The sequence below is a fragment of the Cucumis melo genome, chromosome 6 (assembly GCF_025177605.1).
Source record: "Cucumis melo cultivar AY chromosome 6, USDA_Cmelo_AY_1.0, whole genome shotgun sequence".
In the NCBI taxonomy this organism is placed as follows: Eukaryota; Viridiplantae; Streptophyta; class Magnoliopsida; order Cucurbitales; family Cucurbitaceae; genus Cucumis; species Cucumis melo.
This window is the reverse complement of record NC_066862.1, coordinates 33311442-33325739: the sequence shown is the minus strand read 5'-3', so window position 1 is coordinate 33325739 and position 14298 is coordinate 33311442. Positions and strand designations below refer to the sequence as shown.

The following is a 14298-nucleotide window of genomic DNA, read 5'->3' as shown; positions in this document are numbered from 1 at the left end:
TATATTAGAAATTTCTAAAAATTAAAAACCAAATTAGTACATTAACAAGCGAATTGGTATAATAAAAGTGAATAATTATGCAATTTATATTTACATTTTCCAAAATATTTGTAAACATACCAAAAAATAAAAATAAAAATCATAGCCAGTATGTTAATATACCTTTGACATGTAGTGAATATTAATTTGAAATGTCTGCATGGATATCAACCTACATTAATAAATAACACAGTAATATTAAGACCTTTGTGAATATAGAAGACTAATTCCCAAAAACATTCAATGTTATGTGACCCAATTCATCCAAGCTACAATTCCTTAACCAAAGGATCATAATACGATTAATTGAGATTGATTGAAAACACATGCCAACTTTTAGTTATCCCAAATTAATTTGAGAATAGAAACATGACAATTTGTTACCCTATAGTTATCTAAATTAATATAATTGCACAAAACGAAGAACTTTCACCATGTGGGCACAGGAATTCTCTATTGGCTCCGATCCCATCCCTGATTTCAATTTCCGAAAGATGGAGAACGTGGTGGCAAAAGCGATTTGAATCTCCACTAGGACGATCTCATTTCCACAAAATTTGTATTCTGCTTCAAAACTTCAATACACTGTACAACCCTCACTAGCGGCGGCGGATCCAAAAATTTGGTTGACAGAGACTTTATACAAAAGAAAAAACCTACAAAGAGAGACTTTAACATGGGTCTAAAGGGGACTAAAAAAACAGATTTGCCATTGGGTTAACTAGCAGTTTTGATATTGTGACAGTTTGTAATATATATATAGCATAAAGTTAACAGGGCTCGAGCCCTCCCAGTTCTTAACTAAATCTGCCCCCTGCTTGAGCATAAAGTTAATGAAGAAGGTGGAGGAAGGTCCCTCAAAAGGCCGATGAAATTTTACAAGATGTAAATAATTATTCCCAGTATCATAGATTCATTCATAGCAAAATAGGTTTCAACCTTAAAGCTCCAAATGTAACGGACAAAAAGAAAGTTATACAAGACAACACCAGAGTCATAGTCACTTTATTAGAAGTATTAGAATTTTTACCACTTTTTGTTTCGTTCATTTTTTCCCTCTAATTGGTTAAGGGTATTAGTTTGGGCAAGAACGAACTTCCAATATCCCTTTCCTTCATAATTCTCGTGTAGAATACTATGAACTTCCAATACCATAATTGAATTATAAGATCAAAGATCAAATCCAATCCTAAAGGCTCAAACAATTATTAACCATCAAATAGTGCCAAAGAAAACATAGGTCAATTGACATTTTATAAAAAAATATAGCTCCATTGACAAATTATACTAAAGCGAAAGGTACTCAAATATTCCTCCTTTTATTATACTAAAGAAATCAAAATAGTCACTGTAGCATAAGCAGGCTGGTTACTTCTACGACATTTAGTTTCGAGGTATACGCACGAAAACTTATAGTACCCTAGTGAGAGTACCATTAGGATATACATTAGAAATAAGAATACTATTCTTAAAAGCATTGGGCATAGTGTATGTTCTCATCAGGGAAAAAAAAAGGGCAAGGGTGACTTGGTTATATGGAGAGTTAGGTTTTGTCAGGAGAGACCGTATTTTGGTGAACCAATCCATAGTAGTGAATTGTGAGAGACAACCTTCTCAAAAAGAAATTGATATTGTACTTTTCACTTGATATTGCAATGAAGTTTTATCTGGTATTCCATGTTGTTTCCTTCTACTTGGGATCTAACGCCTTTTTTCTCTAATCATTCATGAACACAAGGAGAGATGGATACCAATAAGAGAACTGAACAACAATCGCATGTATTTGAGTACCTTTCTGTTGAAATGACTTTCCCGAATACCTTCTGGAAGTGGAGCTATCCAATGTTGTATGCCATCGAACTGAAAAATGCACATGTTAGACACGATATTGAGAAGTATTTCCGAACTATTAAAGGTTTACTAATTCTAAAACCTCAAAAGTCAAAGCTATTGCTATATATTAGTGGCTTGGAGAAACACTTCAATTTATTTTGCTGTGCACAACAAGAAATAAAAGAGACCCTTTCCAGAGAATGAAGTAATACAATAATACCTATACAAACATGAACACATCAATTTAGCTTTTCAGAGCATGATAATGGGGAGCCAGTTCCAAAAGCCAAAGTCGATCAATTTTAGTGATATTGCGGATGTATTTGTTATTAGTTTGCACGAACTCATTGAAAATTACACAATCTGGTTTTTTACGGAATAACACTGAAGAAGGATGAATCTGTACCACCTCACCACTGGCAAAATCCCTGCATTTTTGTCATGTGAGATAGATTAATAATTAAACTACAACTGCATGAAAAACCTATAATAAGAACTAATATTTAAATATGTATGAGACAAGTACAAAGATAAGATCAATGCCTGTATGTTCCATCAGGCTGCTTTGTGGCAACGTTGAGAAAAAAGGAACCAGCAAGGCATCTACAAAACTGAAGCATGTCATCTCCACAAGAGTTGAGGGGAAGGCCCATTCGTTCAACATGTCCTCTAATTTGACTGCAATAAAATACATAGTCGGAAACATGTGTGGCTCAATGAAAAAAATAAATGTGGTTTTTGTTTTAATAAGAAACCAAACTTTCAGTGGGAGAAGTAAAAGAATATAAAAAACCAAACAAAAACATCAAGTCCAGAAAAACCCCTCATCAACTTTCAAAGGATGGTGATCAAGTAGGAATAGGGTATTCTGGTCAAATCCTTAATTTATTAAGATTAGGATTAGGATTAGTTTCTTTGGTTTATTAGGACTAGGATTAATCTTTTTTTATTAATTAGGATTAGGATTAATTTTCTTTCGGAAAGAACAATACAGGACCTCCCTGGACCACCTGCTCTGATACCATCTTGAATTACCAACTCACCCAAAAGTTTAAGCTCGTGGTTGAGGGCAAATTTAATTATATATCACTAACACTTCCACTATAAATAGAGTACTTGTCTTCACAACTTTTAAACATAAATAAAATTCTCATATTTGGCATACATCATTTTTGGTACCAAAGCAGTCATTTGGGCCAACGTTGACTACCATTAATGGAAGACCAAGAAACTCTTCATGAGGCCGATAACAAGAGAGAGCTTTGTGAGTTGTGCTTGTTGCCAAAGAACACACATCTAACGAGGGGAACCCTTAGAACTCAAAAAAAAAAAAAAGGAAACCAAACATCTATCAAGATTTTGCAAGAGTGAAACTTTATAGAACTACTACAATTTGGGATAAAAAGTTATTGTTTTTGTTATGGAGAATAACCAAGAAAGAAAAATATGCAAGAAAATTCAAGACTAGGTCCTACAACAATTTTGATGAAGAAGCTTATTCAAGAACACCAATGAAGAAATGAAGTTTTTGAAGAAATGAAGAAGGGAAGAAAATCCAATGTTTGTTGGGAGAGATAACTCAAAATGTGGAGCAGTTTCAAAACATTTGCAAGAATTTAGAAAAGATATAATTCAAAGAAATTCACTATGAGGAAGAAAACAATGAACAAAAATCAGGGAGAATTCTAAAAAAAGAAGAAAATGCGATAAAAAATTTAGTGCTGAAGGGAAAACCACTCATAAAGACAAGTAGATCAAGATTCAAGTTGAAGAATATGATAAACCGATTGAAGAAGAAATCACCTGTGTGAACAAAATTGAAAAAAAATACTTTCAAATAGGAGATTGTGAGACTCAAATCAGAAAGGAAATCAATGTCGAAAATGGAGGAAAGTGACCCAACCCATGATCTCTCCATAACATAAGAGTTGTCAAAATAGAAGCTGTTGAAGAGGTAGAAGAAGAGAATGGGCAAAACTTATTTGAATAAACTGGAAAACCTAATTCAAGTTGATTGCAAAGCAATGTGCGTGAGGCCATGTTTGGAATTGAAAAAAATGCAGGTATTCCGGGAAGGCTGAGATGATTGAACTGATAGACTCGGCAAAGAAAGAAAGAGAAGATGATGAAGCATTTCAAGACATGGTTATGATGGCAATGGATCTATGAACAATATAATTCTTGAATTAAACCATGGTGATTTTGCTGAAAAATTTATTCTGTTTCAAAAGACAAATCTTGGCTCGACTTATGCAATTTGGATGTTGTTGATATTAGTTTTTCAGAGTTGTTTACATTCAAGTGGCTTACCTTTTTATTTTTACCTTCATTTTCGTTTTAAAACTTGAGGAATGTTTTTTTAGAGGGATAGGATGATGTAGTAGGAATATGGTATTTATGGTTAAATCCTTAATTTATTAAGATTAGGATTAGGATTCTTCAACTTGAAACTCAGAAAAACCCAACAATCGTAGAAACAAAGGCAGCACTATGTTGAAATATATAAAACCAAATGTTTACAAAGAAAAGGAAATAACATCTAGCTCCTACGAGAAGGCTGGCAACTTCTCCCTCTAAAAGCCACAACTTTTACCAAAATAAAACCTACCTTCATCAATTCCAAAACATTCTTTATATACCCTCATCATTGGTGGGTCCCCTTATATATTCCCCTCCCCCCCCCCCCCCCCCAATCCTCATAGTTTCTCTCATAGTTGTCTTGTGAGTAAATACCTTCTTACCCTTGCGTTTATATATATGGATAATCAGGGGCCTAACAGATTAGTTTCTTTAGTTTATTAGGATTAGTTTGCTTTTGCGTACTTGTCTTCTTGTATTCACAACTTTTAAACATCAACAAAATTCTCTCATTTGGTATACATCATGTGGCCCACAAAAAGCCCTCACCCCCTCAAAAAAATTCTTCTAAAGAATTCTCCAATCCTCTTCTTTTGTTCCTCTCAATTAGCAAAACAACCCAACCACAAGACCCTCCACAATCACAGAAAGGTGAGTTCATTATATATTGTAGTTAAGCCACATTTCTTCCCACGAAGGTTCTGTACACATGTATATATTTTTATGTTTTTTTATGCATAGTGCACCTTAAAAAAGCGCGCCTTTTGTACGTCTTGCACCTAGGCTTCCGAGGGCTATTGTGCCTTAATGCGCCTCACGTTTTGAAAAACATTGAGTAGGGTAGGGAAAAGGAGAGAGGAGGAAAATGAAGACAAAGAAGAGGGTTGGAAATTGAGCCACTTGTGTGAGAATTGAGGGAAGAAAATTATTATTTTTCTAAAACCACGGCCACCTATGTGTTTCTCCAAAACCATCTCGTATCACCATGATGCTCATTTAATTGCACAAATTTCAATTTTTTAGAAAACCCTATAGAATTTTATCTATAATATAGTCAATCTGTTAGTCTTTTGAAAGAAAAAAAAAGATTTAATAGGAATAACCGATTAAAGCAAAAGCTCATAGTACAAGAAGGTTATATAATGAGCAAAAGCGAGAACCAAAAAGCATCAAGAAGTGTACCCGGGCTTCTCAACTAGGTCGACACCTCCTTAGCACCCTCCGTCACTTCCACCAAAATAGAGTACCAAAACAGATATAAAAAGAGTCCAAGGGACACACAGCCAATACAAACCAAAAAGAGACAATCAGACAAATCTAACTATACTAGGAACAAAAGATTGCTAAATGGAGCTGCCAAAAGGGGAATCAATGAAAGGTGCTGCCCAAAATTGGATTGTCAGTATTAGGTTCCATGTTCATATGTGATTCATACTCCATTTTGGAAATTGACCTAAACCTTCAACTCCTTTGCCCAACTACAACATCCCAAAGGTTTTCTTTTCCAATCCAAAACCTTTTAATACACTTGCTTCGAAGCTGAAATTGAAACAAGGGCCTAAGGGTGATATTCTCGAAAACCCAAACCAAAATCCAGCCAACGCCAAAACTTAAAAACCCTCCAAAACATATCAAAGATTTTTATCCTTGACAACTTCCAACTAAAACAAGACTAGACTTTCCCCTCGAGTTCGACAACACTTAGAAAAAGGATCGTCAACAAATTCACCCTTTGTCTTCAAAGTTTATCGAACTCCCAGCTTCGATGTGGCCTACAAAGCAATTCCTAACCCTAGTAATCAAACCAAACTTCAAATCTAACCTCTCTACCTGATTATCTCTAAACTCCTCAACTAGCATTTCCCTTCTATCTCATCCTTCTCTTTAGTTTGAGAAGAGAAAGTAGAGTATCCATATATGATTTAAATCCTACTTTGGTTCTTGAAAATTTATTTATTCATTTTGGACCTTTTGGTCTTTTACATTTTGAAATGAAATTTTCTAGTCTTCAAGCTTCCAAGTGTTCTCTTTTAACCCTAATAATTTGCACAAAAGACTATCTTGTCCTTTACATTAATCTGCTGTTGGCCATTTAATAAGAATTTTAATATATTTGAACTATAAACACAACTCATTATAGGTAGCTTAACTTTCATGGTTTGACCTAGTGGTAAAAAGGGAAACATAGTCTCAATATCTAACTAATAGGTCATGCGTTCAATCCATGGTGGTTACCTACCTAGGAATTAATTTCCTACTAGTTTCCTTGACACCCAAATGTTGTAGGGTTAGACGAGTTGTCCCGTGAGATTAATCGAGGCACGCATAAGCTGGCCTGGTCACTTACGGATATAAAAAAAAAACTCATTATAGGTAGCTTAAAACATTTGTGCATGTAAACATTCATTAATCAATTTAATAAACAAAAGATCTGCAGGGAAATTCCTTTTAAATAATTCATTAAAAAGTTAATGGCAAGGACTAAAATAATTCTTTATCCAAAGTTATAAATATAAAATAAAATAATTTAAAATTAAAATTAAGAGATTAAAATAGAAATTAAACAAAAACTTAAAACACGAAGAATGTGGTCTAGTAAGAGATATCACAACTATCTATGGCAGACTTCATCAATTGGACTAGAAGCATGAACAAAATACAAAGAAATTCCATCACTAACCTGTGAATGTCACGTGCGTGTCTCAAAGATCTACTATTGATAAAATTTTCTTTGCACCACTTTCTCAAGCTTTTCTCCAATTTGTCTTTGTTAAGTTCCAACTTTTTCTTATTCAAAAAATCCACAGCAGATCGATAAACATTGATTAGAGTGAGATGATCACCTTCTGGACTTGAAAAACATTTCATTTTAGCTCTTGCCTGAAAACAGAATAAACAAATAGAGTTTTACCATAGAGATAGATTGAAGGCAAAATATCTAATCATCATCTTATATGTTGTCGTCAAGAGAATGATAGTAGCATGCTATAACTTTTATGATACAAGGACAATCTACAAACAGAAAATAAACAGAAACAACGTAATTCCTATTAAGTGTTGTGGACTAACCTCTTCTTGCTTTTCACGAGGATGGTAAAAAATGGATTCCACTGACAGCATTGACACAGTTATCAGCATTTCTTCCAAACAGTTGGACTGACTGGCAACAATCAGAGCTTTAGAGTATATTGGATCTAACGGAATACGAGCCATCTGATGTCCTACTGGATCAGATAGTTTGCCGTCATTGGCAATAGCCCCAAGCAGAATCAACTGCTCCAACGACTTGAAAATAGCTTGCCTGTGGAAAATAAGAGTCAACGACACTTTGCCATCTTTTCCTTCCTTTTCTTTTCCACAAGGGAGAGGAAGCTCTAAGTTAGAGAAATGCAAATAAAAAGTAGTAGTTATTACTCACTCAATATCTAGATAAAAAAACATCATGCACCCACCCATAAAAGAAACAACATGCTTAAGCAATAAACTCTATAAAAACTTGCACCTTGGTGGTGCTTCCAAGAAATCAAATTCCGCGACATTATCAACACCTAAAGCCGTCAACTGTAAAATGACATTAGAAAGGTTGCATCTCTTGATCTCCGGCTTTGTTGAATCCTCAAGTTTATAAAACATATCCTCAGGATATTGACGGAAGCATTTTCCAGGTCCTTCACGGCCTGCACGCCCACTGAAGCACTAGAATATTAACAGTAGAACACTCACTAGAAAAACTTAAATCCTTTTGAACAATACTTCATGATGGCAATCATGCTTAATCCAGTGGTAATAGCAAACATGCCCTACCTCCTTTGTAGTGCTTGTGCTTTTGAGGTTGGAAAAACAATCAACGACTCCATCCCTTTATTTGGATCATAAGTGCGGGCTTTTACAAATCCAGGATCAATAACATACTTGATTCCAGGTATTGTCACAGATGTCTCAGCAATATTTGTCGCTAATATCACCTAAAATGCAGGGCCAGCACCAAAAGCTTTAGATTATCAAGCATAGAATAGCACCGAGGAACCTTATACCTATCCAACGGTAGATAGTACAGACAAGAAACATCAATTCAAATATGAAACAAACAAGGAATCTACGAGATAATAAAAGAAAATGCAAGAATGAAAAGGCTTTTTTACCAAATATATGCTTAAGTGATAATATCTGATTGAGAGACGGAATGGAAAAAGAGAATTTAGACAAAGAATTCATCAAATGCAACATGGTCAAACTACCTTACGAACTCCAGGTGGAGTTGGGGCAAAAACTCGCAATTGTTGCTCCGATGGAAGTGCCGAATATATCGGTATAACTACTAAATTCCGTTTGCTTTCAGGTAACTTTTGAATTGTCTCCTTAGCAAGATTTTCAATAGATTCTATCTCCTCTTGCCCAGTCAAAAAGGCAAGTATGTCACCAGGACTCTCCTCCAAATGAATCTAGTTGACAAGATATACGTGATAAAATGTTCAAACTGTCAAATGAACTTGTCTTTGAAAATGTAAAGAGAAGGGTGTTCAAGAGTTTACACTCAAATCAAAACTTGACAAATAATAGTCATGGAAAAGATGTACTAATAAGATGAGAAAGTAGGCAGATAATTTACACATTATTGTTGATAAAAACCATAACAACATTCCACTAAAACCCCATATTAGCAACAGATAAAAAGCCCTGGCCAACATTCTTGCTGAAGTGTTTGCTGATAAACTAGGGAAAGATTTTCCCAAGACAATCTCAGATTCTAAAGGTACCTTCACGTTGGAAGACAAATTTTGGACCAATGGAAATACCTGAAAACAAAGTGAAACCCCAAGTTTCCATAAAAAAGAACTCCCTTTCTCATAAACGACGAATGACAGATGGAGGAGGAACACCTCAAACATATCACTAAAAGATTCGTGAGAGGATAATTGAAGGTCGAACACTCCAAAGAAGTAGTTCCAAACTGAAGGAGCATAATCACAACTCCAAAATAAGTGATCTAGATCTTCCTCTCCCCTCCAACAAAGGGTACATAAAAAATGCCAAACCAGGGACACAACTTCCTCAAGAATCAATCCAAAGTATTGATAACTCAATGAACAACTTGCCAGACAAAGGCTACCTCCAAAACGGTGAATTATCCCTTTGTCTAAGCAAGACATCCCCCAATAAAGAAAGAGGAGCGATGCCTCTATTGTATCCCTATTGGACAAAGGACGAAAAAATTCAAATGAAAGAGAGAACATGCTCCCACCATGCAACAGAACATCAACATTATAATGATTTTTCAAAGTAGATAAATGATAAAGGTTACAAAACACCATCAAAAGTGTCAAGCCCGTACCGACCACACAGTGTCCCTTTAACCCCAATTGACATCTAATCAAGAAGATGAAAACTGTACTAGTGTATTTGCTCACGAAAAACCTACCAAAGGGAGAATGGAATTTTGTCTTTGGAGCCCTAGTCCTGTTGAAGGGTCTTCCTATAGCTCATTCTTTCATTGTCAGGTGAGCCCTTCCTCTTCCAACCTCTCCATCTTCTCCTTACTCTAAAAGATCAAAATCCTAAAGAAGGTACAAAGGGGCCAAAGTTTTATTCATCACAATGGGCAACCAAGGACCATCATCTCTTGTGGTCTTATGATTGTGCTAGGCTGGTATGGAGTAGTTTATTTGAGACGTTCAACTTCAGCTTGGCTTGAACTAGAGGTTGCAGCTCCACAATGGAGGAGCTTCTTCATCTCCTTTTGTGGAAAAGGTCACTTTTTGTAGTCTGTGAACTTTTACCATATTATACGAGGAACTTGAAAGGAAAGAAACAATAAAATATTTAGAGGGTTCTACGACCTTGGGTGAGGTTTGGTCCCTTGTTAGATTTCCCCCCCCCCCCCCCCCCAACAGCCATAGTTCGTAAAGTTTTTTGTAATTGCCCTTTTATTTAGGCTCCTATTGCAGTGTTGATTTTTTTGTGTAGTTCTTCATTTGATCTCAATAAAAGTTTGATTTTTAATAAAAAATAATATAATAATTTTAAAAAAAAAACATCACTACACTAAAAAAATCTTAAACTCAATTGCATATAGAGATCGAAGTTGAGAATTTAATCACTCTACCTGAAATATAGTAATAAGAGTGGTCTCCGAATAATCTAATACATGCTTACGAGTATAAGATATAGCTACTGGGTATTGACGGCCTGGGATACGAAAAGCCCTTGCACCACCAAAGTACTCAGAAAAAAGTCGTGCATCTAAGCTGGCAGACATGATAATTAACTTCAATGGAGGCAGTTTCCTTCCTCGATGTTGCCTGAGGGAACTTACATATTTGCCATTATTTCCCTTTTTTAATACTAGGCCATTAGTATTCACGTTCTCTGTATTAAAAGAGTCATTCAAAGACCTAGATCTTGTTTTCTGCACTTTTTTCAAAAATCCTAGCAATACATCAGTATGAACCGTTCTCTCATGAGCTTCATCAACAATGATAACTGAATATCTTGAAAGATAAGGGTCCAATAATGCCTCCCTGAAAATTTATGAAAGCAACATGATAACTAATTTAGAAAATTACAAAAGCTCTAAATTTACCTTAAGATCTCTAAATCTCAAAGAGCCACAATTCGTATGCTAATAAAGAAATCCACTTCATGTATAATTTTATCACCTATCCCTATCTGTAATAAGTCATATGGAAAAAAATCTACTACATGGAACAAGAGAAGGGGAACAACATAAATTCAAAATCAAGTATCACCTTCAACATAAGAATACAGAAAGACGAGAAAGAAATATAGGACCAAATGAAAAATAATAATAACAAAAAAAATAGTAATAAATCCTTGTTTTCGTGTCCATTGAAACGACATTTTGGAAACGAAGGCAGTGTTTCAATATTGTACCTTAGCAGTAGACCATCTGTCATGTACTTGATTCTTGTGGAACTAGAAGTTACATCCTCAAATCTAATAGAATACCCAACCTTTTGCCCCACTTCAACACCACATTCCTCAGCAACTCTTTTGGCCACAGTGACAGCAGCAACACGCCGAGGTTGGGTCACCCCTATAGCTTTGCCATCTCGACAAAATCCAGCATTAAACAGGAATTGTGGTATTTCTAAAATATATCGAAAACAAATTATTTAGCATAATAAATAAGGTAAGAAAATATGGTTATAACATTTATAAACAGAGGATAAAATCTCACGCGTCGTTTTTCCACTCCCAGTTTCACCAACGATAATCAATGTATCGTTTCTAAGCACCTCTTGTATGAGCAGATTTTCAACTGAGCACATAACAGAAACGAACAAACCTCAGGAACTTGGGAAAAAAACTAACTTAAAAACAAGTGCAAAAGAGTTTAGCTTAATACCGGAAGCTACTGGAAGTGACTTTCTATGTTCAGCAAGTTTTCGCTTCCTGCATAGCAACCAAAATCAAGTCACTGAAACTACAACCAAACCATGAAAGGCCAAAGTTGTACACTCCAATCCGTTTTCTTTCTTAACTTTTTTTTTTTATATATTTAATTTATTTGTCCTTGTACATTGTAATCTGTGAGCAAACAAATAAAGAAAATACAAGAGAAAAAGAGGCTAGAACTAAAAGTGCATGCCTGGAGATATTTTCACTCTTGCAATCGTTATTTGAGACCTTGACATTGAGTCCCTGTCTTTCCATTGCCCTGTAGTGTTACGTTTTCTGCACTAATTCAACTAATTCAGAGTGTGAAGCTAAAATAGAAGGCAACAATCCAGAATGCACAGAACGTAAAATCCACGAAGCAATAAAGAATCAAAGAGAACACAAGGATATACAGTGGTTCGACCAATTTACCAGCTTTACCAGCTTGAAAGGATTTTATTAAGAACAAAATTCAAGGAACAATTACAGAAATCATCAACAATATGTAATTAATCAAAGCAAACCTAACTGTACCGTTATGAGAGACCAGCGGATACCCTCTGAATCTGAGACCTTAACCCGTCGGAACTGACCACAAACGGTGCGCAAAACTGTCGGAAACTCAACGCTGCAAAAGCCGTGGGAATGCGCCGTCACTGCCCGTCGACCGTGACCCAAAAACCCCAAAAAACTGATGCCCAACACACCCCGTCGCTGCCCGTCGCTGCAATGGCCGAAGGACGCCGTCGAACTTCGCCGTGAACGCCGAACAAAAAACCAACGCCGGGCGCACGTCGTTCTCTCTCTTATGGTGTTGACTGTCAGCTGCCCCTCCCTCCTTTCTTCTCCTTTTCTTTTTTACATAAAACCACGGAGAATATAAGAATGCATTTGGAAAAATGTCATTGATACATAATTACTATTCTACCCTCAATTTAAAAACCCATTTTTAACCATTTAAATATTTGTCATTTTTCTACTATTTATGTCACTAAACTGATTCTCTAGATCACCCTATCATTCAAACTTAACCTTCAGCTCGTCTGACTGTATTTAAACCTATGAGCGGGAAGAACTTGGCTACCAACCTAGGCTTACTGTCACCTTCTGACTTAAACCACTTTGATTGAATGAGTTTCTGAATAGGAGAATTTGTAACCAACGACCAAGTCTGATTCTTTCGTAAAATAAACAACTTCGCTTCCATAGAATCCTTCAGTTGTTTCTTCAAATCAGATGCAATACTGTCACTGCAAACTCCTTCATCAATCAAAGGTCTCTCCTGTTAAGACTGTACACCATCAAATTCAGACTGCTTTGTTGTCTCTGTTTGTGAAACTAGTGGTCACTGATCACTAGATACATCTAAACCTTTGCCTGATAACTGTACACCATCAATTTTGACCTCTGTCACAACATGATCAACTGTATGTTGTTTCTGTTGCTCTAATGGCTTAGTAGCACTACTTGAAACTGCAGTACCGTCCAACAGACCATTCCTCAATGTTCCCTCAGTTTAACCAAAGAACCCTTGGTAACTTTAATAATTTCATTCTCAAATTTTATGGTATAACCTGATCTATCTAATTCACAAAGAGATATTAGATTACATTTGAGTTCTGGAACATGCCTCACATTAGTAAACATTTTGATCATGGCGTTATGTGTTGCAATTTGAACTGAACCAATTCTCTTTACTTCATAGGTACTATTATCACCCAATAAAACTTTTTCCCCATCACTTTTATGAAAGTTAATCAAAAAATCTCGATTAGGAGTCATGAGAAATGTGCACCATGAATCCATGATCCAAGCATATTATATATCCCTGTGAGACACCATCAAGACCTCTGCTGACTCGTACCCATCAGTAGTGTCTGTTGAATCATACACATCAGTAACTTTCGCTTCACTACCTGCATGCTTGCTACTTGGTGTTTCCTTACTCTTATTCAAAGGGCAATGTTTCTTGAAGTGTCCTTTATGACAAAGGAAACACTTTCTAGCTTCCCTATTTGAATTCATCCTATAACTCTTTTCTTTGCCTTTCTAGCTATTTTTGTCACTTCTTCCTCTGGCCATGAGTAACTCGTCATCCTTGTGTTCCTTCTTAATTTTGAGATTTCTAGTCTTCAAGGCATCCAACACTATACTCATGGTCAATGAATCCCGACTATATTTAATAGTTGTCTTAACCTCTCGATATGTTTCTGGTAATGAATTTAAAAGAATCACTGCTTGATTCTCATCTGACATCTTCTCACCGATGTTATTAAGATCAACTACAATCTTCTAAAATTCATCCCGGCTCTCTTCTAAGCTTTTACTTTGGTCCATCTTATATCCAAATAATTTCTCCTTTAGATATAATTTGTTTGACAAGGACTTCGTCAAGTAAAGGCTCTCTAGCCTTTTCCAAAACTCCCCTGTAGTAGTAGCCTCATCTACTAGCCTAAGCACTTCATCTGACAGATACAGAAAGATCGTTGAATAAGCCATTTCATCCATATCCCTTTTTTCACTTTGTAATATTTTCTGGAAGTATCTCTTCATCTAAGATTTTTGCTATTTTATGTTGAACCAAAATAACTCTAATCTTCTTCCTTCGAAGAGCGAAATCTCCATTCCCATTAAACTTAGACACTTCAAACCGAGTCAAAGCCATCTTTA

General features: G+C 35.7%; 1 protein-coding gene across 5 annotated transcripts; it reads right to left on the bottom strand.

Moving 5' to 3' along the window:
- Positions 1 to 216: 216 nt before the first annotated feature.
- On the bottom strand, positions 217 to 12495 carry LOC103501587 (pre-mRNA-splicing factor ATP-dependent RNA helicase DEAH10). Of its 5 annotated transcripts, XR_540354.3 has the most exons (15): positions 12163 to 12493; positions 11840 to 11925; positions 11597 to 11643; positions 11429 to 11509; positions 11122 to 11338; positions 10334 to 10748; positions 8469 to 8672; positions 8035 to 8195; positions 7733 to 7918; positions 7300 to 7531; positions 6911 to 7110; positions 2416 to 2550; positions 2093 to 2300; positions 1831 to 1899; positions 217 to 695 (listed from the first exon to the last, which is right to left on the bottom strand). XR_540354.3 is itself a non-coding variant. In XM_008465195.3 (14 exons), the coding sequence occupies exons 2-13, from the start codon at positions 11902 to 11904 to the stop codon at positions 2117 to 2119; spliced, it is 2127 nt and encodes a 708-aa protein (XP_008463417.2). In that variant the 5' UTR covers positions 11905 to 11930; positions 12163 to 12493; the 3' UTR covers positions 1340 to 1899; positions 2093 to 2116. The 5 variants fall into 5 exon arrangements, 4 of the variants coding, with proteins under 4 accessions (XP_008463417.2, XP_050941657.1, XP_008463416.2 ...); XM_008465195.3 differs by lacking the exon at positions 217 to 695 and having other exon boundaries at positions 1340 to 1899; positions 11840 to 11930; XM_051085700.1 differs by lacking the exon at positions 217 to 695 and having other exon boundaries at positions 1340 to 1954; positions 2079 to 2300.
- Between the last annotated feature and the right edge of the window lie 1803 nt (positions 12496 to 14298).